This window comes from Saccopteryx bilineata, chromosome 1, assembly GCF_036850765.1.
Source record: "Saccopteryx bilineata isolate mSacBil1 chromosome 1, mSacBil1_pri_phased_curated, whole genome shotgun sequence".
In the NCBI taxonomy this organism is placed as follows: domain Eukaryota; kingdom Metazoa; phylum Chordata; class Mammalia; order Chiroptera; family Emballonuridae; genus Saccopteryx; species Saccopteryx bilineata.
In genome coordinates, this window is record NC_089490.1 from 298,305,444 (window position 1) to 298,332,381 (window position 26,938).

The 26,938-nt window shown below is 42.6% G+C and overlaps 1 protein-coding gene across 5 annotated transcripts in view; it reads left to right on the forward strand.

The window, feature by feature from the left end:
• The window catches only part of RAI14 (retinoic acid induced 14), a 153,397-nt gene that overhangs the window by 97,322 nt on the left and 29,137 nt on the right, over positions 1 to 26,938 (forward strand). For all 5 annotated transcript variants that reach the window (XM_066244274.1, XM_066244271.1, XM_066244272.1 and 2 more), the window contains 2 exons: positions 53 to 183; positions 19,730 to 19,818. In XM_066244274.1, the coding sequence (XP_066100371.1) occupies positions 53 to 183; positions 19,730 to 19,818 (220 nt within the window). The remainder of the gene's footprint in view (positions 1 to 52; positions 184 to 19,729; positions 19,819 to 26,938) is intronic.

Here is a 26,938-nt window from a genome sequence, read left to right on the forward strand (position 1 = left end):
CGGCTGTGGTCACTGGTGTCCGCTGACGCTGCATCTCCCCTTCGCTCCACAGACCAACGAGTGGAACAAGAATGATGACCGGCTGCTGCAGGCCGTGGAGAATGGCGACGCGGAGAAGGTGGCCTCACTGCTGGGCAAGAAGGGGGCCAGTGCCACCAAACAGGACAGCGAGGGCAAGACCGCGTAAGCTCTAAAGATTGGTTTCTAACTGCACCAACTCTCCTTCTCAGAGTGCTCTGGAATCCTTAGGATCCACTGGGGGCCCTTCACATGGGCCTTTAGGGGACTTTGAGAAATTGCTGTGCCCCTGCCCCATGTTAACATACATAAGAGGGTATAATAATCTCTGTAGTTCCTTCTCTTCAGGTTCCAAAGCACACGTTGGGTTGCTTGAATGGCTGTATTTGTTTCCAGATAGAACCAAAGATTTCACCAGAAAGGAAATACATCTGCACTATGATTGCAATCCACTGGTTGGTGGGAAATGAATTTGATTCTAGATTGGAAAGAGCATAAGAGAAAGACTTTTTTTTTTTTAATAGCCCTCAAACTTTGCTATTTGTATTTTTTTAGAGAAGAGTTTATTTTGTTTTATTTTATTATTGATTGATTTTAGTGAGAGAGGACAGGAGAAAGAGTGAGAGAGATAGGAACACAATCTGTTCCTGTATGTGCCTTGACCGGGGATTGAACCAGCAACCTCTGTGCTTCCGGATGGCACTATAACCAACTGAGCTATCTGGCCAGGGCACTATTTATATTTTTATTTCTTTTTAAACTCCTTCCTTAACATAGATCAATAATTACATGAGTAATATAAAATTTGCTTTATGATTTTCCATATGTGGTATGCTTACTCACCAAAATTAAAGCTGTTTGACTAATTGTGTGTGCGTGCGTGCGTGTGTGTGTGTTCATCCATACTATGGTTGTGTAGTATAGAGATCCGACTGACTCTGGAGCCACGTAGCCTTCTAATCTGGCCTCTCTCACTTGTAAGTGTTGTAGCCCTTGAATCTCAATTTGTTCACTGTGAAAAGAAGATGGTCGTATTCGAACACCTAGTGTTTATAAGTAGCCAGACACTGGCGTTGGTGGGGCGCCCCCGGAAGCAGGTCCTGAGACAAGAATCTGACTGCACAGGTTCTCTGGCCATGACCCCACAGAGGACACAGTAAGGGAATGAAGCGTGTTATTGGCAGGTTACTGCTACTGTTGCCTGGAACTCATTTTCACTGAGGCCCTCTGGGAATCTGGTTAGACTCAGAGCAGGGCTTGGCCAACTGTGTGCCACTGTCTGTCTTTGTAAATAATGTTTTATTGGGATGCAGCCAAACCCATTGTCGATCACTGCCCAGGGCGGCTTCTGCACTGCCCAGGCAGATCTGAGTAGTCAGGACAAATACTATATCACCCACAGAGCCTAAAGTATTAACTGTCTGGCTTCTTACAGAAGTAGTTTGCTTACCACCGGTTTGTAGTATGCCCAAGAGTTAAGGGAAATGGGGTAGCTATTCCTACTCCCTTGTCCCTCCAAGGTTTAGTGCTGCCCTGAGGGTCCATATGCTTATGGCCAGAACAAGTCCAAGAAGATAACTGATGGGGCACCTATAGCTCTGGATACTGTATGTATGCAAGGGACGAGCTCAGTGCCGGGCCCACGATAGGCATGCCCACCCCAGGTGTCATTTGGTCCATGGAGAGGTCCAGGAATCAGTACTTATCAATGTCTCAGGTAGGTTCAACCAGAGAGAACCATCATCTAGATACTAAGTTAACTCACGATTGAAGGGTAGATAGTGAGAATACAGGGTAAATTTTCAGATGTTGGCAAATTCTGCCAATTAAACCCTCTTCCTGTAACCCATTGGATCCCATAGTGAAGATACCAACTCTGTTGTTGTGGGAGACATGAGATAGCTTAAGGGGCGGAGCTCTGTGTAGGGACCAAGCTAGGGGGTTCACAAAGGACGGAGAGAAGTGTTCTCTCCCAGATCAGTCTGCCCTCCAGGAGCTGGGCTTGTCCTTTGCCAAAGCCCCAGGTTGGGCCTCTGCCCCAACCATCAGCTTTGGTTTGACTTTACATTCGCCAAGGCCTGTCCCTCTGGCATGGGGCCCAGGGCTCAAACCCGGTGAACTCTGACTTGGTAACCAGGACTCCCAATAGGAGGCAGGCTCTGGTTGTTGGCTAATATTATGTTGAGCCTTTTCAACCCTTTGTAATTGTTATTTCTTATCCCTCTTGTGCTCTAGATTGAAATTGCCTTGATAGAAGGGACAGTAACTTTATACTGCTGTAATTACATCACCTAACCCACTGCTCGGCTTGTTGTAGATACGCAGAAAGTATTTGTTGAATGAGTCAATTAACCTTTTCCCACGATGCCACATGTGGAGTCAGTGCTATCAGAATGACAATAGCAGAGGCCACACGCCTGTTCTGAGACTTCTGGTGGGAGATATGGTGCTTTGGACGGCTTCTTGTATCTCTATAAAGCTTTCTTGGCTCCTGCTCCCCTGGTCCGGCTCTGCAGGTGTCTGCATAAAACAGCCTTTTATCACGATACCAGAGAAAGGAGAGATAACAGTTTCCCATAGTTTGGCCCAAAACAGAACCCACTAAAACGAAAACAGAAAATTTAGAGTAGCAGCTCAGTCACGTTGTGATCAGCTGGATAAACTTATACCTTTTTTAAATAAGATATTATTTATGTATGGAGTACACGGCCAAACTGTTATTTCTAGTCCTTCTCTTTTCTTTTTATTGTGGTAAACTAGCCATAACATACAATTTACCACTTTAACCATAATAGAGTGTACATTGTCGTGGCATTAAGTATATTCACAATGTTGTACAAATCATTTTCGTTTTCTATTTCCAGAAATCTTTCATCATCCCAAGTGAAACCTTGTACCCATAAGCACATTCTTATTCTGGATATTTCATGTACATAAGTGGAATCGTGTAATGTGCCCTTTGTGTCTGGCTTCTCTCACCTAGCACAATGGTTTCAAGGTTCATCCTTTTAGCATAAATGACTTCTATGTCTTATTCTCTTTTTAACAGTAGAAATGCATACAGTAGTTATACAAAGATCACCACTCCATGTTGCACATTCTAAAACTGAGGCCCATGTGATGTAGTTTTCCTGCATTAACTATGGAACTGCTCTAACATGGCTCTCAGCACATGCAAGTCCACCATTTTTTCCTTCCACAATACTTATGTGGGAAGTTAGAACTATATGGAAAAGAGAGAAAGGAGATAATTATTTTTTCAGTGTGAGATTTGCCATAACTAATCATCTGTTAACAGTTTCTCTGCTTGGAATATTCCTTTTGGTGATTAAAGTTGTTAACTGATAACTACAAGAATTTAATTTTTGAAGACACCATAGAATTACTATTTTTTTAAGATGAGAGGAGGAGAGATAGCGAGGCAGACTCTCACATTCGCCCTGACCGGGATCCATCCCGCAACCCCATCTAGGGCCAATCCTTGGGTACTGAGCTATTTTTAGCACCTGAGGCTTATCCGCTCCAACAGTGCTATCCTCAGTGCCCAGGGCCATGTTTGAAACAGTTGAGCCACTGGCTGTGGGAGAGGAAGAGGGAGAAAAAGGAAGTGGGAGAAGCAGATGGTTGCTTCTCCTGTGTGCCCTGACCAGGAATCAAACCTGGGACGTCCATACTCCAGGCTGATGCTCTATCCACTGAGCCACCGGCCAGGGCCAGCACCACAGAATTAAATCTATCCAGTTTCATATTTTCTTTCCAATCTAATGTTCTCAGTTTGCAGAATGAGAGGGGCTGTTGCTCCTAAGAAACCATTTTTCTTGTCCTTTTGGCATCATGTAATAGTGCAAGGCCCAGGGTTCTTTATACCCATGAGCCCTAAGCAACACTGTTCTTCAGCCTTCTCACCTTTGCAGGTCTGCGCTTATGTAGCTGACTTTGTCTAATCCGTGCATTCCTACCTGAGTGCACTTGGATCTCCCTCGCACTTGAAGATTTTCTCCAGCTGTGGAGACTTTTCTGTCCTTGTTCCTGTTCTTTCCGCATGCATTGGTTTAGTAGCACACGAGCTGGTGACTTCCTAGGAGTGGTTCCAAATCCCTGACAGGCCATCGCAGCATGTCCCCTCTGCTGGAGCTCTTGGCCCCACGGGCCCCATGGGGCTTGCTCGGCCAGAATTTGACTGGGATTGTGTATACAGTGTTTTGCATTTGTCTCCGAAGGGCAAGGCCAGGCCACACACTTGAAAGTTAGGTCCTTGACAATACTTGACCTCATTCTCTGCCTGCTAGTTCGGTTTACCCTTTGATTTATCCACTTCTGTACCAAAGTCAGGCTGGAGGCCTATTTTCTAGAGCTTTTGTGATAACCCATTTTGTTATTTTTCTCAGTAGTGTGGTGTTTTCCTATTGCCTGACAACCTGAAGTCCTGATCTTGGCTTTCCAGGGCCCCTGCCACCCCGCCCTCACTTTCCTTGGTGTTGGCGCTCACCTTCTGCCGGGGGTGGGGCCCTCTGCTCCCGCCCTCCCCTCGGGGAAGACTGGCCGGGCGTTGGCCCAGCCTCCCAGTTCAGTCCAGAATACCTTCCCGGCTGATGTTCTCAGTCCATTTGTGATTTTTCTTCTCTTTGACCTACTACAATCTTAACTTAAGACTTTGATGTATTTTCTTACCTTGAAAGAACAGGAGCAACAACCGAAAAGACTCAGCAGCCTAAGAACAACCCTTGTTCCCTGAAAGACTTGTTCCCTTGCCACACAGGAAGCTCGCTGAGGACAGGGACCCTACGACGCTTTTTGTACCGATGTTGGTCTTTTTCACCATCCCAAGCATAGGAGAGGTGTTTGGTCAGCATTTGTGGGAGCAGCTTTTCAGGATGGCTCTCATGGAGAAAACCTCCTCTTTTTGCTGGTAAAAAATCTCACGGGTAAATTCATTAGGGGGAATTAACTTGGGGTCTGAGAGGAAAAGAGCTATCCTGGTGAATGTCAGAAGCTGACTCTCTACTCTCCCAGCCTCTAGTGCAACTTAAATAGGAAATATTCCGCCTTTACTACCTAAATACCAGATGACCCAGAAAGTCCCAAGAATGAGGCAGCGCAGGAAGCCATCCCGGCAGACAATGTCCAGAACCCTCACAATCCAAGGTCAAGAACCAGATGGGTGGTTTGGTAATTCTTCATGCTTTTCAGTTTCTTTCTGGGATGTTTCCTTTAGGGATAGATAAGAAACCTTGTCTTGAAAGTGTTCTCCCTCTACAGCTGATCAAAGACGGGTTAAAGAAAAAGAGAGAAGGCAAGTGAATTCGTTTAGGAAAGAGTCAAAGAAGGGCGGTGTCTTGGGTCTTAGGAGAACAAAGTAGAGCAAGACAGAAAGTTACAGCGGCAGGCTGTGTCTACGGAGCCGGGCTTGGACTCACTCCACCCATCTGTTCTCTTTCCACAGTGGAAGCAAAGTGGGAGGGTACCCTTGCCCTAGACCTTACACATGGAACAGTCTAATTCAGGGCTCGGGAAACTTTTTGGCTGAGGGAGCCATGAACGCCACATATTTTAAAATGTAATTCTGTGAAAGCCATACAACGACCCATGTACTTTACAATTATCCAATAAAAATTTGGTGTTGTCCCAGAGGACAGCTGTGATTGGCTCCAGCCACCCGCAACCATGAACATGAGCAATAGGAAATGAATGGATTGTAATACATGGGGATGTTTTATATTTTTAACGTTATTTTTTTGTTGTTGTTAAAGATTTGTCTGCGAGCCAGATGCAGCCATCAAAAGAGCCACATCTGGCTCGCGAGCCATAGGTTCCCGATCCCCGGTCTAATTGTTTCAAGATGCTTTCCCCTACGCTTGGTGTGCATTTCATTGAAGTTATGAGTGTTTGTCTTAGGAACAACCAGACTAAATAAAATCACTGCGGGGATGGGAGTATTTGAAGAAATACCACCCAGGCATGTATGTAGAGATCAATGGAGTCTGCAGACATAGCCCACATTTCAGGAACCTGATCTTTTTGGCTTTGAAAGCAAGAACCCGTGCAAGTATGTTTATATGGCTCTGTAGAGCTTAAGTGTAAAATAGGGGAAGTAGTCCTTGAACACTGCAGAGCATATGATAAGGGTTTTTTCTGGTTGGGGGCTTGTTGTGCTTTGTCTCCTACTGTTTTCTCAGAATAGGGGTGTAGGAGATCTATTATACCAGCAGTTTGTCTTGGAAATCAAGTCAATTTCCTAACCCTAACTCTAACCCAAATTAATTTACCTTGAACTCCTACAGACTGTATGTGTCATTGCAGCTTCCTTCCCTGCAAAATCTCCTTCAAGGCAAAGTCACCCTGTCTTTCTTAAATCCTGTTGATATTTCACAGAGGGATAAAGCAGGATATAATTGCTGTTATTACATAGCCACTCTGGTTTGGGTCACAGAGATTTTTGAAGGTGATGGAACCTCTGCTCCTACCTTGCCAATGAGACCGAATGTTTGTTTCATTAACCTGCACCAGTTGGGAGGTGCTCCCTGCATCTGAAATGTTCCGCACTCTGTTGTAAGCACATACAGAAGAAGGAGAAAATACAGCCCTTGTCTATAAGATGCATAGCATCCAGCTGAGAAGACACGACCAGTGGACGGCCTGGAGATTGCTTATGTGCTAAACTATAAAATACTTAACTGCAGGGAGCCCCAGATGGGGAGAGATGCGTGATGTGAGGTGGGCCTGGAAGAATGGCTCGGGGGGACTTGCGGGGGACGGGAAGAGGGGGCGGCCATCTTGGGGGGCATTCTCCAGAAGCACCAAGACCATCCCAAACTGAAAAGAAAAGTGATGCACGGCCATTGTTTCCTTCTCTTCTTCTAGAGCCTATCATTGCAGTTCAAGTTCAGGGCCCCCCTGGACACAGGGTCTGTGGTGTTTCTCAGCTTTTCATTTTGAAACTGTCTTCAATTAGATTAAGTCTACTGAGAACACAGGATTTCACACTCAAACGGGGTGTTGTTGTTTAGAGCTACAGCACAGACAGCCTTCCCCCTCCATCCAGCCCTCTGGCCATGCCCTTCATCGGCTGGGCCTACTCTGCACGCAGGGGTCAGGAGAGCCTGGGAAACTCTGTGGTTCGCGTGATGGAGAGCAGAGCAGGGACAGATGGGCGTGGGTCTCGGCTAACAGGCTGTGACCTCCACCCAGCATGACCCCATGGCAGAGGGCACCTGGAGCAGGAAGGAGGTTCTCACGCTGACAGCAACCAGACGGTTCAAGGGCTGAAGCACACGAGAGTACTTAGCACGTGCCTGCCCCTCAGAAACCGCTTTCTCCCAGGGTCCCTGCAATTCATGCTTTCCAAAACGCCACCACTGCCACCCATCCCACCGAATTTGGCCTGTCATTCAAGGCCAGCTTGCTGTCCCTTTCACAAAGCCCTTTCAAATTTCCAAAGCAATTGAACTCATTCTCCTTGCTGTCTCTTCAACCCTCTGGGATTTGATGGGTCTTAGTTACCTATGTTCTTATCTCATTCCTGTTACTAGACTATCAGGGTTAGAGCTCAGTCTTACCCAATTAATAAGAAAGGAATTGTTATGAATCGTGTTAATACCGAGTGCCCCAACGCTGGGTTATGAAAGCCCAACGCTTTCATATGTGTCATTCATTCAGTCAATACCCTAGTTCATTCTTTCACCTATTTTAAAGGCCTGTCCTTTTCCCTTTAGTATGTCTCATCTGATGCTCTCACTTGTGCTGGAGTAATTCATGAAGAAGAAATTGTGGATTAGCAAGGTCCGGGAATTAGTACAAATAACCTATTCTCGGCTCTAGGTACCAGAGTCACATTGTAGGGGCAGAGGCGGGGGTGGTCTATTCTGACTACAAGAGACAAACCATTTGTCCTAATGGAGGTTTCCTAATGCCCAAGAGCTATCTATTATCCAGATCACATTTATGAAACTAAACAATCCTGAAGAGATAAAGCTTGGCTTAAATGTCCTGGGGTTTCTTAGCTCTGATCTTTCATCTGTGTCTCCTCCCTCCAGTGCCCAGAAAGAAACCCTGCTGATTCTGTGAGCCCATCCTAAGCACTTTAAAGGACAGTGATCCTATTTTTACAGCCTTTATTTTCTTTTATGCCAGCCACCTTTGATTATATCTGTCTGGAAACTTTGGCCGGAAATGGCAACCAATGTTCCCATTTCTCAAACTTTCTGCCCCGTGGGTTGCTCACAGAAGCTCCGATGGGGGTCTCTGTTGCCCCTGCATTTGAAATAGCTAAAAACCAGGCAGCCACAGTACTTCCCTGCTGGAGGGGCTTTCTCCCTGGGCTGATAGGGTCCACCGCCTGCTGGCAGAGTACAATTTAGTTTCTCAAGGCTTCTATAACTAGAAGGTATTAGACAGTATACATACTGCCTTCCTTAACCCTTAGATTATTATCTGAAGTGGGAATCCAGACCCTTCAGGATTCTTAAGGGCTGTCCAACTGAAACATTTTGTATGGACTGAGCCTCACTGGAGCTCAGTGGCCTTATTCGCATTTAGATGTTGCAACAATTAAGTGCCGTACACCAATTGCTAGGCTGGGTTGGAAGCATCAACTGAGAACTGACAAAGGCTTCAGTGATCATATGGACAAGAGGAGTCAACTAAGGCCAGTGAATTTGAGTGACCTCATCACATGCTTAGGGATGGCAAAGCTGAGACCAAAACCAAAGAACACTGACATTTAGTTCATGCTTCTTCCTGCTGTGCCAGTGGTCCTAACAATGAATAGGAACGCATCAGAATTCATTGGGGGGTTTGTTAGATAGAACAAGTTGCTGAGCTCCTCCCCTAGTCTGGGCAGGACCCAAAGAGCTTGCATTTCTAACACATTTTCTGCTGATGCTGGTCTGGGGGCCCACACTTTGAGAGCTACTGTACATGTTGGGAAGCAAAATCAAGCTTAGAATAACATAAAGGACATTGCTTCCCTCTTAAGAACTTCTATTAAAACCGGAAAAATCATGGCTATGCCTGTTTACGGGCATGCCTCGATGTAAGGAAACTCAAAATAGAAGCTTCAGACTAAAAGGGCAAATTCAAAACTAAAGATTTGCATTATCTAAAAAAATAATTACTGTCCACTAGGAAAACTACAGGAAGTAAGACAAAGTCTCTGCCCTTATCGGACGTACAGTCTGATGGGCACACCGCCCGTAGACACATGCACCCTTCACGTCACGTCAGGTACATTGGATAAAAAAGAGGCCAGGGGTCACCCTGAACAAGCGTGGGAAACGAAGGCCTCTGAGTGGACTCCTGCACGTGGCAGATCCCTGAATGGCGCGAGGAACCAAACTGTGCCCTTTCCTGAAACTGCTGTCTTGGTGGAGGGAACACAGGCAGAGGCCCAGAGGTGGCAGCGTATTTGATGGGAATGAGAGCGCCGGAAGGTGAGGTCAGGGGCAGCGTGTGGGCCACAGGAAAGACTTTGGATTAGATCCTAATTCTAAGAACTTTATTTCCCTGATTTGCTTTAATATGATTTAACATTATTTTTCCCTCTTCTGGAAAGATGTCTTAGAAAAGGAGTCCAATTAAAGTATAGGCGATTTGAGGTGTTTGGGAAATGCTGAAGCTCTCAAGGGATTATGGAAAGCTGGTTATTGGCATGAAGTATTTCAGATTCATACTGACCCTTGTGACCATCTCTCCTGGGGTGGGAGGAAGGGCTTTTAAAAGAAAAGAAGGGAGCCGTGGGTACATTCAGGAAAGACTGCTCTTCGCGTCAGAGCAGTGGGTTCGAGTTCCGCTCTTTCACAGATACCTGGACCTCTCTGAGACTCACTCAGTATCTTCACCTGTGAAATGAGCATGTTAGACTAGCTTATCTTTCTGGAACCTTCTATGACTCTGGGAATTTCAGCGTGGCGGGTCCTGGGATGGGTTGGTGCGTGGTCATTTCTCGGTGTGGGTGTGGTGGTTTGCTTGATTGAGGGAGTGCAGACTGGTGCAGACGCAGCGGAGGAGCTGGAAACGCAGTCGTGGCAGCCAGCCTGCTGCGTTCCTGACTTCCCTTGGCAGATTTTCTCGGTATCAGGAGCTGGAATAGAATGAAGGGGACAAGACAGTTTGGTGTGAGTGAGATTTCTGTGAATGAATATGCCTAAAAAAACCCAAAGTCCTTTAAAAGTAGCCTTGTGAGCTTGTATTTCCTCCAGCGCTGTTTCTCAGCTGGCAGCCCCAAACCAGAAGAATTGCTTGTTGTTAGTCTGACAGATAGAAGGAACTTGCCAGGCTGTCACTCACGGGCTTTTGAATAGCAACAGTTCAAGTCCCTTTTGGGTTAGGAACCTTAAGAAATATCCCAACCTTGTCCCAAAGTATTTATTTCGGGAAGGTTTGCACAACTTGCTGAGTGCTTTGGTAGGAAGTGAAACCTCCGTGTAAAGCTCGGTTCACCTTGGCGCTCGGGTGCGTTCCCGTCCATCGGAGAGCGCTGGCAGCCTGCAGCGGCCCCGGTGAGAAGCCAGTGTTTGCTTTTTGGCCAAATACTTTTATTTTTTCAGTTTAAACTTTGTTTTCTTAAGAGCAGCCCAGCCAGTAAGTTATGTTGTATGGCGTTTCGCAGTCTGCAGGGTGATTTAACAAGCACTGCAAGCGCTCAGCATGGTAGTGAAGGGCCAACCCTGCAGGCAGGGTGCCCAGGTTAGAATCCAGGCTCCCCCACTTGTTAGCTCTGGGTCTTCGGACAAGTTTCTAAACTTCTCCGTGCCTCAGTTTCCTCTTCTGTAAAATGGGAATGATAACAGTGACCCTTCCACCCACCCCCAAAGGTTTTTGGGGTTGTAATGAGTTCAGACATAACAAGTGCATTGAGCTTTAATAGATATGCTGCTGTTATTATTATTTTTATTTTTTGTGTGGCAGAGACAAAGAGTGTCAGAGAGAGAGAGACAGATAGGGACAGACAGACAGGAAGGGAGAGAGATGAGAAACATCAATTCTTTGTTGTGACACCTTAGTTGTTCATTGATTGCTTTCTCATGTGTGCCTTGACGGGGGGGGGGGGGGGCTACAGCAGACTGAGTGACCCCTTGCTACAGCCAGCGACCTTGGGTCCAAGCTGGTGAGCCTTGCTCAAACCAGATGAGCCTGCGCTCAAGCTGGCGACCTCGGGGTCTCGAACCTGGGTCCTCTGCGTCCCAGTCCGATGGTCTGTCCACTGTGCCACCGCCTGGTCAGGCTGCTGTTATTATTGATAATGTTGTTTATTTTATTTCCTTGAACATGGTTTAGAGGTGAGGGAATTGAAGTTAAGTACCTTGGCCATGGTGACATAGCAACAAGGCAGCACATCCAGCCGCAGTACCCGGGCCTCCTGGGCCACACCCCCTCCCTCTGCTGGTTCTTCCACCCTCCTTTAGACCGCCACCCAGCTGCTGTTTCAGGCTACTGGGAACTTCAGTGAGTTGACCTTCTCTTAGGGGCAAGAAGGGGGTAGGGAGCTTGGGAGCCACAAAACACTTAAGCATAGAAACCTTGGGAACTTTCCAAGGGACAAAAGCAGAGAAATTCCAAATATCAATAAGCAGTGAAGGGATCAAAGCAGCATTATGTAAATCTCCAGGCTGCTGTTTGTGCCTCTGAGTTACATCTCTGTGGAAGGGCCCAGCTGAGCTTTATAAGCAAAGCTAAACATTTCCTATTATAATGAAACTTAAAAAGCATTTCTTTTTTTTTCTTTTGGTGAAACATCCATGGGTTTGTTTGTTTTTTTTTAAGCTAAGGGCATTATGTTTTCAAAAGAACTTTGAAACAATGGATGCCTTGGTAAGAATGATGGCGCGAGGTTCTTGTCATCTCCAAAGAGCTGTGCTTCTCAAATATCCGTGTCCATGTGCGTCAGCGGGGAGACTTATAAAAGGCAGCTTTTGATTCAGTTAATGTAGGGTGGGGACCAAGAGCCTGCGTTTCTCCTAAGCTCCTGGTCCATGGACCACTCTTAGGGTAGGCAAGACTTAAGCTTTTGGAGTGCTGTCACTATCTGGAGAGTCACCCTGCTATATTCCTGGGCAGGGACCAGCGTCCCTGTCTCTGGGCCTGGGGTTAGAGAATGGATAAAAGGTTTTTATACCCCTCACTCCTCCACTGAACTCTTGACCTGTCTAAATGCAGAGATAAACAAGCCAACAATATCTCTCATGAGATATAGTGCTGTGCAGACTCTTGAATGACATTTCTTGTCTTTAAAAGGAAAGGCCACACTTTTAAATCAGGAGTAAAAAGCCCACGTAGAGACAAAGCCAGAGATGTTCTAAATTTATTTTGCACTTATTTATGTTATCAGGGGACATTTCAGCTGATAATTAACTAAAATAACCTCAAAAGGTTTGAACATTTCGCCTCTGGAAAATTTAGGTTGTAATTAAAATTCTCATCTCTTAAATTAAAATCTTCCAGATAGTAACAAATCTTGGCTGCGATGTGGAGAAATGGAGCCCTCCTACGTTGTTGCTGGGGAATATAAAATGATAGAGCAGCATCAGAAAATGGTTCAGCACTTTCTCAGAGTTAAACATGGTTGCCACATGACTCGGCAGTCCCTTCCTAAGTATATACCTACGAGAACTGAAGACACACGAACACTTGTTCGTGAATATTTTAGCAGCGTTATATGTAATAACCAAAAAGTGTGAACAACAACCTAAATGACCATAACCAATGAGTGGATAAACAAAATGTAGTAAATCTGTACAATGGGATATTTTTAAGGAAAGAATCAAATACTGATACATATTACAACATGATGAACCTGGAAAACGTGCCAGAGGTGGGAAGCTAGACACAAAAGACCATGCATTATATGATGTCATCTTTATGAAATGTCCAGAATAGGCAAATCCACAGAGATGGAAAGTAGATCAGGAATCGCCAGGGGCTGGTGACATGGGAATAAGACAGGCCTGCAGGAGGGTACAGGTTTTGCAGTTTATGGTGATGAAGATGTTTTGGAACTAGACAGTGGTCCTGCTTGTACAACTTTGTGAACATACTAAAACTAACTGAACTGAATGTTTCAAAAATGGTGAATTATATGATATGTGCATTTTATCAAAAAGATTAAAATCTCATGTTTCTTCAGCATTTATTTAATTTTTTAAAACTTTTCTATTGATTTGAGAGAAAGAGAGAGAAGAAGGGAGGTGGGGAAGGAGAGAAAGAAAGAGAGAGTGAGAGAAAGAAGCATCAAGTCATTCCACTTAGTTGTTCTATTTAGCTATGCACTTATTTGTTGCTTTTCATATGTGCACTGACTGGAGATCAAATCCATAACCTCAGCGTGCTGGGATGATGCCCTATCCATTAAGCCACCCGACCAGGGCCCGTTTAATTTGTTTTAATAGAATTCTGTTTTAGCATTATACATTTGTTTTAATGGATAATCAGAATGTCTCAGCCTGGCACTATTGAGATTTTGAACTGGACAGATAGTTGTTTGTTGTGGGGAGCTGCTCTGTGTATTATAGGGCATTTGCCAGCATCTCTGGCCTCGCCACATTAAATGCCAGTGTAATGCTCCCACCCCACCCCTTGAATAATCAAAAATATCTCCAGATGTTGCTAAATACATGGGAGGAGGGCAGCAAAGTCAGCCCAGCTGCGTGCCCCTGTTCATCTTCCGTCTTCCTACTAAAAGCCAAGGTCCCTGAGCACAAGGAGTTTGCTTTTGTTTACCACGTGTTTGTCAGCGCTTAGAACAGTGTCTGGCACATCGATACCTTAGTCCCAGAATAAATGTCTGAGTGAAAGGATATATTTAGCTATAGCCGTACTTAAAAAATATACAACTAGAGAAATCTCAAAACTGTCCTGTACTTGGGTTAGTTTCAATTCTCTAGAATGAACATTGTCAAGAACACTATCTTTGCTTTAGGATGGGGGCATCATTCATCAACCCACTGCTCTGCTTCACCCATCCCACCCCAGCCTGCACACTCTACATAGAGGTGTATTCTTTTCATCAGCCATCTGCGACACAGGCCATTAGAGGCCACCAGCCATACTCCTTATTAGTCATTGCTGACCTGAGACACCATCTGCTCCCTAAGCCACAGATGCTTGCCGGCCATGCAGACAAGGGTGGCCCCAGCCCATCAGTCACCTGGACTGGCACCGCTGAAGATGCCTACATTTATCAGTCACTGCATAAGAAAGGAAACCTAATCACTGTCATCTCCATGGCCAGGTTCTGTCACTGATTAACCATGTTTTTCCACCCAACAGAATCCAGCTTTCCACTTGAGTATCTTATTAAAAGTTGGCTCTTGTTCAACTTCAGAGGCCAAATGCTAATGATTTGCTGCTGCCAAACCAGCTTTGGGGATTATCACTTCCATGATAGCACCCCAATGCTAGCAGCTCAAGTGGGGGGCTTTAGACAAGGCTTGGGTGGCTTTTTGTTGCCTCAGCTGTCTACAGCTTTGTTCCTGAGTTTCCATTCAATGAAAAAGCACAGAGCTTTTATTCTCTCTCCTTCTCTCCTTTCTTCCTCCCTCTTTCCCTCCCTACCCCCTTCCTCCCTCTTCCCTTTCTTCCCTCTTTATTTCTTAAGTGGTGGTAGTTTCCGTTTCATCTTCTGTAGTCAGCATGTCCCAGACTCTGTGTCTTGCCTTATGTTGGTGAGGCTATAATAGTGGCTTTTATTTTTCACTGCTTACTGCATGCTTGACATACTTTGCTCAGACCTTTTACATATAACTCATTCATTCCTCACCGCCCATGTTACAGATGAGGAAAGTGGACACAGCTTCCCAATACCATTCTTCTTCTTATACTTCCCCATCGGACATGTTTGTCCCTCCTCTAGGCTTTAATAAAGCTGTGATTTTTAAGTTTTAATTTTTTAAAATCTTGGGTATTAAGAATAAGACCAGATTTCCTGAATGTATTATAGCATGACTATTTAATTTGAAAAGTTAAAATGACTAAATATCCAAATTCAACAAGCACAAAACCCCAGCAGTGAAATTTTCCCACTGTGTGCTTCTGTACAGTGACACTTGCCACTCTCCTGTTTCAGAGCCGCGTCTAGGCACTGGAGCGGGGCAGTGAGAGGAAGAAGACAGGGCTCCCCCTCGCAGCAGCATTCTCTCTAGGAGGATTAAAACACGACACTGCCTGACCAGGCAGTGACACAGTGGCTAGAGCGTCAGACTGGGATGCAGAGGACCCAGGTTCAAAACCCCGAGCTCGCCGGCTTGAGTGCAGGCTCACCAGCTTGTGCACAGGGTCACTGGCTTGAGCATGGGATCATAGACATGACCTCCATGATCACTAGCTTGAGCCCAAAGGTCGCTGGCTTGAGCCCAAGATCACCGGCTTGAGCAAGGGATCGCTCACTCTGTTGGAACCCCCTGATCAAGGCACATATGAGAAAGCCATCAATGAACAGCTAAGGAGCTGCAATGAAGAATCGATGCTTCTCATCTCTCTCCCTTCTTGTCTGTCTGTCCCTATCTGTTCCTCTCTCTGACTCTTTCTCTGTCTCTGTCAAAACAAACAGAGAAACACGACACAGCTCTTGTTGGTAGCAGGTTGCTGTTCAGGGGTAAGATAACTAGACTGAATGTGCACAAGCTGCCCAGACACAAGGAGATGGGCTGTTAGGGAGATGCTGACACTCATTTCATTGTCTTAGTTGTGCCTTATTTCTTCTGCATTTTCACAGCTTTCATAAAAACAAAACAAAGCTAAGAAAACATAGGCTATAAAATCTCGGATATTTCTCATAGCAGTAATTTTTTCTGATATATCTCTTTGGGCAAGGGAAACAAAAAATAAATAAACAAATGGGACTATATCAAACCAAAAAGATTTTACATAGCAAAGGAAACCATCAGAAAAATGAAAAGACAATCCACTGAATGGGAGAACATATTCACCAAAGATATGTCTGATAAGGCGTTAATATCTAAAACTTATAAAAACCTTATACAACTCAACACCAAGAAAAACAAACCATCCAATTAAAAGTGGACAAAGGACCCAAATAACATATATCCAAAGAGATGGCCAAGACATGAAAATGTGTGCAAGGTCATTAATCGTCAGAGAAATGCAAATTAAAACCACAATGAGATAGCACCTGACACCTGTCAGAATGGTTATCCTCAATAAATCAACAAAAACAAGTGTGGAGAAAGGGAACTTGCATGTACTGTTGATGGGAAAGTGGACTGGTGCAGCCACCGTGGAAAGCAGTGTGGAGTTATGTCCAAAAATTAGGAATGGAACTACCTTATGACCTAGTGATTTCACTTCTGGGAATATATCCTAAGAAACCAGAAAAACTTAATTCAAAAGAATATGAGCACCTTTATATTTATTGCATCATTATTTATAATAGCCAAGGCTTGGAAGCAGTCAAAGTGCCCATCAGTAGATGAGTGGATAAAAAATGCTGAAGTACATTTAAACAATGGACTAATACTACTCGGCCATAAAATAAGAAGGAAATCATTTGTGACAGCATGGATAGACCTGGAGAGTACTATGCTAAGTAAAATAAGCCAGTCATAGAAAAACAAGTACTATATGATTTCACTTATATGTGGAATCTAATGAACAAAGTAAACTCACAAGCAAAATAGAACAGATCCATAGATACAGAGAACAGACTGACAGCTGACAGAGGAAAGGGAGATTGGGGAGCAGGGTGTAAAGGATAAAAGAATTAAACAAAAAAACAAAAAACCTCATAGACACATGCAACAGTATGGTGACTACCAGAGGGAAGGGGGTGGGAGGAGGTAGAAGAAGGTAAAAGGGGGTAAGAGGTGCTGGAAGGAGACTTGACATTGGATGGTGAACACAATATGATATCAGGTGATGCATTATAGAATTGTATACCTGAAACCTATATAATTTTATCAACCAATGTCTCCTTAATAAATTCAATAAAATTTTTAAAAAGGGAAAGAATAAAGTCTTAAAAAAAAGAAACAAGGCAAAACTAAATGAGTACACTGACCCATTTTGTTTCTCTTATTTTTATTTATTATTTTTATTTGAAATTAAATTTAATGGGGTGACATTGGTTAATAAAAGTACATGGGTTTCAGGTGAACATTTCTGTGATAACAAAGATTTCATTTTGAAAAGTAGTCTCTAAAAAAGATTTCATTGTAGGGTTGAATATTGAGTCCAGCTTCCTAACACTTGACTTCTCCTGCCTTGTAATCATCGTTGACCTTCCAAATAATGATCTTGAAATCCTACAACTCCCAAATCACCCACAGAACACCACATCAGACTACATTTCTCAACATACAGAAGTGGTGTACAATAATGCTTCATTGCAACATGTGTCTGCAATTTTAACCACCTGTAAATACAGTCTGCAGTCCAGAGGTATCTGAGAGGTCTCAGAGTTGGAAAAATAAATATTATATGGGGAGGTGTTGGTAACTAGGAGGGGCCCATGGAGAGGTTCTGGGTGCTAGGAGATACCAGGAGGGCATTTGGGTCTCCGGCCACGTCTGTTTCTTCATTAGTATGGAGATAAAATGGCCATGCTCCATTTGTGAAAATTTAGCAGGCTCTACAATTATAACATGTGGTTTTCTTTGTATAATTATGCTTCAAACAAAAGTTATTTAGAATGGAGCGAACTAAGTTTACAGTTATTCGTATGACAAATAATACCATAATTATTAAATAATACTACAAGAGTAAACTGTTTCGGGTATTCACATCTATAAACCTACTTTTGCCACACTCTGTATATCGACACATGTATGTTTGCGTGTGTGTGTGCACACTAATCACTAATTCTGGTACTCCTACTTATAGGGTGTAGCCGCCCTCTTGTCCAGATAGTTTTTGTTTCTCCCCTAGTCATAGGATACAGCAGAGTGAATAACTTAGAAGCAAACACATAGACATTAAGAAAAGAAGATAAATATTAATGAATATTAGGGTTTAATAATCTGGGATATTTAGATTAATTACCTTGAAAACAGAGTTCAGTAATTGAGACTGACTGGTGACTTCATGTCGTCAAGAGCAATTAAATTATATAACGTATACTGTTACTAAGGCTGGGGAAATTTTAGAAACCTTTCACCAAGATCAGTTTAATAATTCGGTGCTTAAAGGTGAACTGATTGTAAAATTGTATTAGCCCACAGATGATGGAAAACAGAGGTATAATTGTACTGCCCTTCAGGGAGGTTCCTTTGGTTAGGCTGTATTTAATCAGGAATTCCATTTAAATAAGTCACCACATTCCCAAGTCTTTCCATATGATCAAAGTTTCACGGTAATATAAAATCATCTACAAAGTGGACTTTTGACTGTAAAGAAACCTTACACATTAATGGCTGTACAGATGCAGAAATAGTTGGGGTGATCAGAGCCAGGTAGGCTAAACAATGACTGTTAGAGCTGCAGGAAGCATGGGGTGTCATCTGATTCAGTCCCCATACTTTACAGTGCTGGAAATTTAGGCTCAAAAACTGACTTCCCAAAGGTACATTGCTAACTTAAGGTTTCTCCATTTTCTAATCTGTCTACCTTTACTCAGCCTTGATCTCTAGAGCAGAGGTGTGGGATCAAGCTGACATGGGTTTGAATTGATTTTACCTCTGGGATTGGCTAGTTGGGTGTGACCGTGGGCCCTAGTAACAGTTATAGCCTGTGAAAAAATATTTCCTGGGCAATATTCAGAGATAAAGACACTAAGGGGCTACATGGCAAGGATCCTGAGAAGGCAGCTCCCTAAAACAGAACCAAGGCAAGTGGATAACTGCAAGGTTCAATGACCTCTCCGTCCATAATGGAGACCTTCCCAAGGGTTTTGGCTTTCTCAGCCTCTAGGCCTGAATGCTGAGTGGACTGAGTGGAGTATCCTTTTCTTCTGCCTACTGTAAGAGTGCCCTTCACCCTTGGGACCTGCAGGGATACTTGGTATGGCATTTGGATGATTTGGATATATCCTTTCTTCTAATGGCAAGTCCAAACACGCTGAGCATGGTTTGTACTCCAAATGTCATTGAATTCTGGAGCCTAATTGTGGGTTATAGATAATGCTGTTCGTACCTGCATGTAGATACCTGCCATCTATGGAGATAATAATAGGACTCACTTCAGAAAGCTGTCATGTGAATGAGGAGAGATAATGTATAGAAGTGGGTAGTAAGAATCTTGACACACTTTATAAAAATTGTGTACAATGATTGTTATTGAGCTACAACACAACAGTGGATTTGACATTGATGTTGTGTAAGACCTTGATCATTGTTTGGGTTAGACAAGTTCCTCTTTATAGTGTATATTTACCTAAAAATAATGGCTTTAGTGAAAGTGCCAGGCAACAGAAAAAAACTGATAAAATTATTTAGGAATTGAATCTGGTTGGAACTCTTTGAGTATTGTGTTGTAAAGAGAGAAATATGTAGTTGAATCTTCCATTTTCCAAGCCTGGTCTTTGGTTTGAAAGACCTGTGACCTAGCTTCTGCTCCATTACTTTAATAAAAAGTGTCAGTGAGCAAAATGGTCAGACCACTTATAGCCTCAGTTTCCTCGTTGTTAAAAAGAGGTTGATAATATCTACTGAAATGATTATTGAGCTCAAGTGAGAGAAAGTAAGTGCACGTGAAAAGACAGAAAATATTGTCAGGGATTAACTCTAAAGAGTGGAAATCTTAAAGAGATTATTTACGTCTTTTCCAGTTTTCATCTTGCTGCTACAAAAGGACACGTGGAATGCCTCAGGGTCATGGTTACACATGGCGTGGATGTGACAGCCCAAGATTCTGCCGGTATGTGGTCTTTATCTCTTAAGTCAACAGGCCAGCACAAGAGTAGGTATCTCAAAGGTGATTCATTGTGTAAGAGAAGCACACAGTTCACCTCCAATGACAAGGCTTTGACAAATGGTTTCATCATTTGTGCCTTACAGGTGTTTACACATATTTTTATCTTATATGTGGTTGGTCAGTTAAATACTGCATGTTTCTTATCCCCCATTTAAAAAATACTATTTTCTAAAACTGTATGTTGGGACCAAGCAATATTCCCTACTTTTTGTTTTTATGAATCATGGTTTGAGGTGATAAAGGGAATGAGTTGTTTGGAAGCTCATCTGAGATAATTATGTGGACAGAAGCCGTGATCCTCGTCTGGACCAACTGCCCGTGGTTCTCACAGTTTCTACATTTTAGTACGTCTAAGTCCCCTGGGAACTTGGAAGAAAGGCAGAGAGGGAAGGAGGAGAGCAGGAAAGAAGGGAAAAGCAACAAGCAGCATACACCCCACATACATACCCAGGCTCTATACTCTGAGATTCAGAGTCCGTTGTCTGGAGGTTAACAGCCAACTGGTATTAGTTTTAAAGCTCCTTGGGTGACTCTAATGTGAAGTGAGTGGACAAATGAAGAACAAAGCAAGCAGAGAGAAAAAGTAGTGGAGGAGCCTTATCTCTTATGAACATTGTTCCACTAGAAAGAGCCCTTGGGATCTCCAGCCTGGGATTCTGCCCCTGCTGGCCACACCAGAGCATCAGAGAAAATACTGGTGGCGCTGTTTCTCTATTGTACTTGAAAATGTCTGCCTTCTAATAAGGCTTTTGTTACTTTTTACTCGAAAGTGGAGTCAGTCTAACTCTATAGTCATTTTGTTAATCCATAATGGATCTCTTTTCCTCCCCACCCAAAAATTGTCCCCTCTGAATAAGTTATCTGTGGGGTGTGGGGGGAGCCAGTCAGCTATTACAAGAATTATTACTCAAAATATGGTTGGAAAACTTGTGTTTCAGAATTGTTTTCAAAAAGTCTGTGGCACTTTTTTAAAAAATTTGAATCTTCTCAGTGGTTGGAAATCTTTATTCTTTTTGAATTAGTTTGGTTTTTTTAGGCCGAGAGCCACTGAAAGTCAAGTCCGGTAAATGAGGTGCCACTGGTAAAACCATTTTTGGTCAGAAATAGGAGCCAAAGTAACAGAATGATTTTCCTGAGCAGAGCCACAAAACGCTCCAAAAATATTTTGAGAATTGGCATTCCCAACAGGAGAATGAATGACTTCCTTAAGTGACTATGTTGAGGGAAATACTAATTTATGTCGTACTAATTAAAGTTATCTTTAATCCTAAGCCCAGTTATTTTGTTTTTAAAGTTCATTTTGATCACTTTTGAAGTCCATTACATATAGAGCTTAAGTACCTTTGATGGGATGTATGTCCTCTAAATCCAACTGCCCATGGAACATTTTCTAAGATAGACCACATGTTAGGACACAAAATAAGTCTCAATATATTTAAGAAGACTGAAATCATATCAAGCATTTTCTCTGACCATAATGATATGAAACTAGAATCAATCACAAGAAAAAAAACTGAAGAACACACAAACACATGGAGGCTAAATAACATGTTACTAAGCAATGAATGGCTTGACTCGTGGGAACACAGTGCTCTGAGCAACACCGGCCGCACCCAGCCAGCCGCCTCGTCCCTGGGACCTGAGGGTGGGAGCCATCAAGACACTGCACACCAGCCCCAATCTGCTTTCGGTGGGTACATTTCACAGAGAAACGTGAATGGATAACAACAGGAAATGGTATTGGAACAGTGGGAATCAACAATTTTGCACAGGAAGCTTTGGGGGACATTTACTGTAGTCTGCCTCTCAGGAAAAGTAACTGAAACTCATGAAGCTCTTGCTTCATCCAGGACTTGTTAGCAAATCTTGCTATGAAGTTGATTGGCTGATCAAGATGACACTGAGTAACTCTCCAGAACGAGATGAACTAGTGAGTGAAGAAGCATATGAGAAATACATACACTCTATTGAGGAGTGAAACTGGAGCCCCTCTAAATAAAGTAGCATGAAACAATTTGATCTAGCACAGTTTTCTTAAATTAGTGTGGATGGAAGATTTAAAATAACAACTTTTAATAATGCCAGTGGAAAAAGAAACTAACAATGCTATTGGAAGAAAATAATCCCTTAACGTTCTAATAATTGCAGAGAAACACAATATGCATTTCTTCACAACACCCTATGATTTTTAGGCTAAGCTACAGTTATGATGTTAAGAATTCCTAAAATTACCTATGGTAAAATCTAGTAAGAAAGTATGCATTTCAAGGGTAACATTATTATCTTAAGACATATATGATATTGTAACTTACTTACATTAGTTACTGGATTTGGGTCAAAATATTTAATGATCTTCCCATTGGACATAACTGGAAGTAGAGAAAAGTTTTTTTGTTATGGTGTCAGATGATGAAAACTACTGTATTGATTTGGCAATATACTGAGTATGCTGGTGCTATTTTTATACAGTGAAGCAACAGCCTTGCAGGAAAACAAGAAAAAGTAATAATAAAACATTCAACTTCATTAAAAAACAAACAATGAATGGGTTGACAGTGAGATCAGGAAGAAATAAAAAATCAAAAGATACCTAGAAACAAATGAAAATGACAATACAACAACTCAAAATCTATAGGACACAGTGAAAGCAGTCCTAAGAAGGAATTTCTTAGCATTACTGGATTATTTCAGGAAACAAGAAAAATCTCAGATAAACAATCTAATTCACACTTAAAGAACTTGAAAAAGTACAACAAACAAAGCCCAAAGGGAATAGAAAGAAAGAAATAATAAAGATCAGAACAGAAATAAATGAAATAGAATCTAAAAAAACAAAAGATCAATGAAACCCAAGAGCTAGTTCTTTGAAAAGATAAACAAGATTGATAAACCTTTAATCAGATTCATCAAGAAAAAAAGAGACCCCAAATAAATAAAATCAGAAATAAATGGAAAAGTAACAACTGACACCAAAGAAATTCCAAAGATTATAAGAAATATCGTAGACAACTATATGCCAACAAATTGGACAGCCTAGTTGAAACGAGTCAATTCTAAAAACATACAATCTTCCAAAATAGAATCAGGAGGAATCAGAATCTGAATAGGGAAATTGTAACTAGTGAAATTAAAGCAGTAATCGAAAGTTTTCAACAACCAAATGTCCTGGACCAGATGACTTCACAGGTTAATTTTACCAAACATTCAAAGAAGAGCTAACAACTATTCTCAAACTATTCCAAAAAATTCAAGAGAAGGGAAGACTTCCAAGCTCATGTTACAAGACTAGCATTATCCTAATTACAAAACCAGATAAAGACACTACAAAGAAAGAAAATTGTAGGCCAATATCCCTGATGAACATAAATGCTAAAATCCTCAACAAAATATTAGCAAACCAGATCCAGCAATACACTGAAAACATCCTACACCATGATCAAGTGGGATTTATTCCAGGGATGCAAGGTTGGTACAGTATCCACAAATCAATAAACGTGATACACCACGTAAACAAAATGAAGGGCACACACATGATCATATCAATAGAGGCAGAAAAAGCATTTGATAAAACCCAGCACCCACTTATGATAAAAAACTCTCAATAAAGTAGGAATAGATGAAACATACCTCAACGTAATAAAGGCCATATATGACAAACCTATAGCCAACATTATACTCAATGGGCAAAAACTGCAAGTGTTTCCCTTAAAATAGGCAACAAGATAAAGATGTATGCTTTCACCAATCTTACTCAGTGTAGTACTGGAAGTCCTAGCAACAGCAATCAGACAGGAAGAAGAAATACATTTGATAAGGGGTTAATATCCAGAATTTATGAATAACTTATACAACTCAACACCAAAAACTGCAAACAATATAATTAAAAAATGAGCCAAGGACCTGAATAGACACTTCTCTAAAAAGGATATAAAAATGGCCAATAGACGTATGAAAAGATGCTCAACATCAGAATGGCTATGATCAATAAATCAACAAACAACTAGTGTTGGCAAGGATGTATAGAAAAGGGAACCCTTGTGCACTGTTGGTTGGGATGCAGATTGATGGAGTTATGTCAGAAATTTTAAAATGGACCTGCCTTATGACCCAGTGCTTCCACTTTTAGGAAGTTATCCAAAGAAACCTGAAACACTAATTTGAAAAAATATATGCACCCGTTTGTTCACTGCATGTTATTTACAATAGCCAAGATTTGGAAGCAGCCCAAGTGTCCATCAGTAAATGGGTGGATAAAAAGCCATGGTACATTTACACAGTTTTATACTACAGGGCCATAAAAAGGAAGGAAATCTTACCTTTTGCAACAGCATGGATGGACATGGAGAGCATTAGGCCGATCTTTTTATTATAGGGAAAATGTTTCTCTAATGTGTTCATTGTAGAAAAATTAGAAAATTGTAAAGAAAATTACAAGTGCTTCTACTGCTACCAAGAAGAAACAAATTTTACTATTTTGTTATATTTCCATTCAGGTTTTTCCTGGAATATTTTTATATAGCTGAAATCACATTATATCATAAACCCTACATCCTGCCCCCCCCTTGTGAAAAAAAATTTTTTTTACCAGTATTCTTATGTTAAAAGTGGTTGAGAAGCATAGTTCTCATTTTTTTTCAGTGGTCATAGAGCACAGCATGGAATGTGTTTGTATTTACTACCCGAGTCCTAACTCAGATTCTAAGCCTGAAGTGTTGCGCTCTGCGACCTGGACACCCCAACACAGTGCACACTCTCTGCCCACTGAGGTCACTGCCCTCCAAGAAGCAACACTGGAAGGGGACCCTGTGAGCCCACCCTGGCTGCTTCTCCAGGCCAGTTACTGGGAACCACCAGAGTCCGTTTTTCCCCACTCTGTTTGAAAGTAGTGGAATCCACAGCACTGTGTGGCCCCAGAACATTGTCCAGATAATTCGTGACTAAAAAATGTCTCTGAGTTGCCGGGTCACTTCTCTCTCGCCCAGCATTTTCAGCAGTGAGGTCAGCACTGTGGTCCCTGGCTTATTGATTTACTTTGGTCTGAATGAGGCACCGACTTCTCGTGATTTCTTGAGAGCATGCAAAGAGAACATGGGAACACAGGAAGGAAGAGGCTGTGTGTAAAAAATGTCCATGGAAACATTTGTTGTGTTGTCTAGAACATCACTGCTCAGACTTTTTTCTGTTCCAGCAAACAAGATAAATGTGGTGGCTTTTACTGTCCATGCCTATGCCCTTCCAGTTGGCTATATCACCAACTCTCATCTCTCCCTCTCAAGAAAGCATATCAGAGTCCAAGGGAAGAACAAGGACATTAGTACACTGCTCCTTAAGTGGTCATTATTAGTCCACACCATTTTTTTTGTTGTTGGTTAAGGTATGAATTAAATGGCTTAGCTCTTACAGGACTTGTCTTTTCAGTAAACCTACCTTAAGTATTGCTGTTATTACTGAGATATAGTCATCTTCAATCTCAACACACACAGAGAACTGGTATAGAAATCAATCTGTCACTATAAACCAGGATGACCCGTAGAGTTTCCGAAAAAAACCTGCTTTCAAAATGTATCAAATTGACCCATTTTATCCACAAAGTCCATAGGATAGCCAAATTGGTACGACTTTTTAACCTGGAGACCGGACGTTAAGTTGTAGAGGTTTTTAGCATCTATTTTTTTATTTTTTTTTTACCAACTGTCTTTCCTCATGACATGCTGGAAGGCTGACAAGAGAATTCTGTGGATGCTTCACAAACCAACTTAAGAGCATGGCGCTGTCAGGAATCGAGGCCTTGGGTAGAGTTACACAGCAACATCACGGTCAGATCGTTTTCGGTGGCCTTTGAGGCTTAGTTGAGATGACGTGTAGGCATCTCAGCAGTGCCTGGAACACGAGGGCTCATTGCTTTCGGCTCTGATATTATCATGATTATTGCTGCTTTAGCCAGGTCACCTGTATTCTCTTTCACACACGAAGCTTTTGAAAAGGTTTCACATCTTTACAAAAAAAGCATTTGACAATCACCAAGCCAGCTGCTCTCCTTGTACAAATCAGAAAAATAGAACCCAAAGTCCTGCAAAAACACATGACTTAAGTTTTTGGCTTAGAAACATTTCCCCGGTTACTTAATGGCCTGTCCTTCAAATAGCATCAGAGGTGTGCAGTGTCAGCTGGAGAAGTCAGCTCCAAGCTCACTGCACCATCTCCCTGAACTGGGCCTGCGTTGCTGGTCCAGCGGCTTTCATGGCTTTGTTTGCTCCTGTTCTTCACAGATGAGAGAAGTGTCATTTCTGTCTGTTTCTTTAGAAAACACTTCTCCCAGACAAATAGTGGGCTTTGGGGGGGAAAGAGGGTGGGCAATGCCTGAACTGAGCACCCCAGAGTGTGAGGTGAGATTAAACAGCAGTATTAACAGAAGATTAAGGAAGACCAAAGCATCGTCTGTCTGTTACCAATGCTTCTCTGAAGCATTAGCTTTCAGACCCTTTTTATTAGGGAGAGCACATACATTTGATGCAATATGACAAGGTGGCGGAAATAACACAGAATTTCCTCTCCCAGCTGAAAGTCCCAAATTGGTATGATAGCTCTGCTCCACACTCCTGATGCTCCATCATTCAGGGACCCAGGATGGCTCCCAAGGACCCAGGATGGCTCCGCCTGAGTCTGCAACCCAACAGTAGGCAGTAACGGGAAATGCAAACTGAGCCCCCAAACAGCTACACTCTCTCACTGGACAGAGCATGATCCGTGACCACACCCAGCTTTATGGGAAGCTGGGCACTTCTGGGCAGCTATTGGTCCAGTTAAAACACAGACTGTTTTGCTATAGAAGGAAGTAGAACCAGAGGCTGAAGGATGGCATGTCATTCTGTCACACTCCTGTATCTTAAATATTCTCTGATCCCTTTGCACGCTTGACATTCATAATAAAAGTTTTCTCATAGGAAGATGAGAAACTTAGGAGAGTGAGAGGTGAGGAATGGAAATGTCATTACAGAGGGTCCTCAGAAGGGGGAATACTTGAGAACGCTTACTCTTCCCCTGGGTCTCCGGGGGCTGGTTT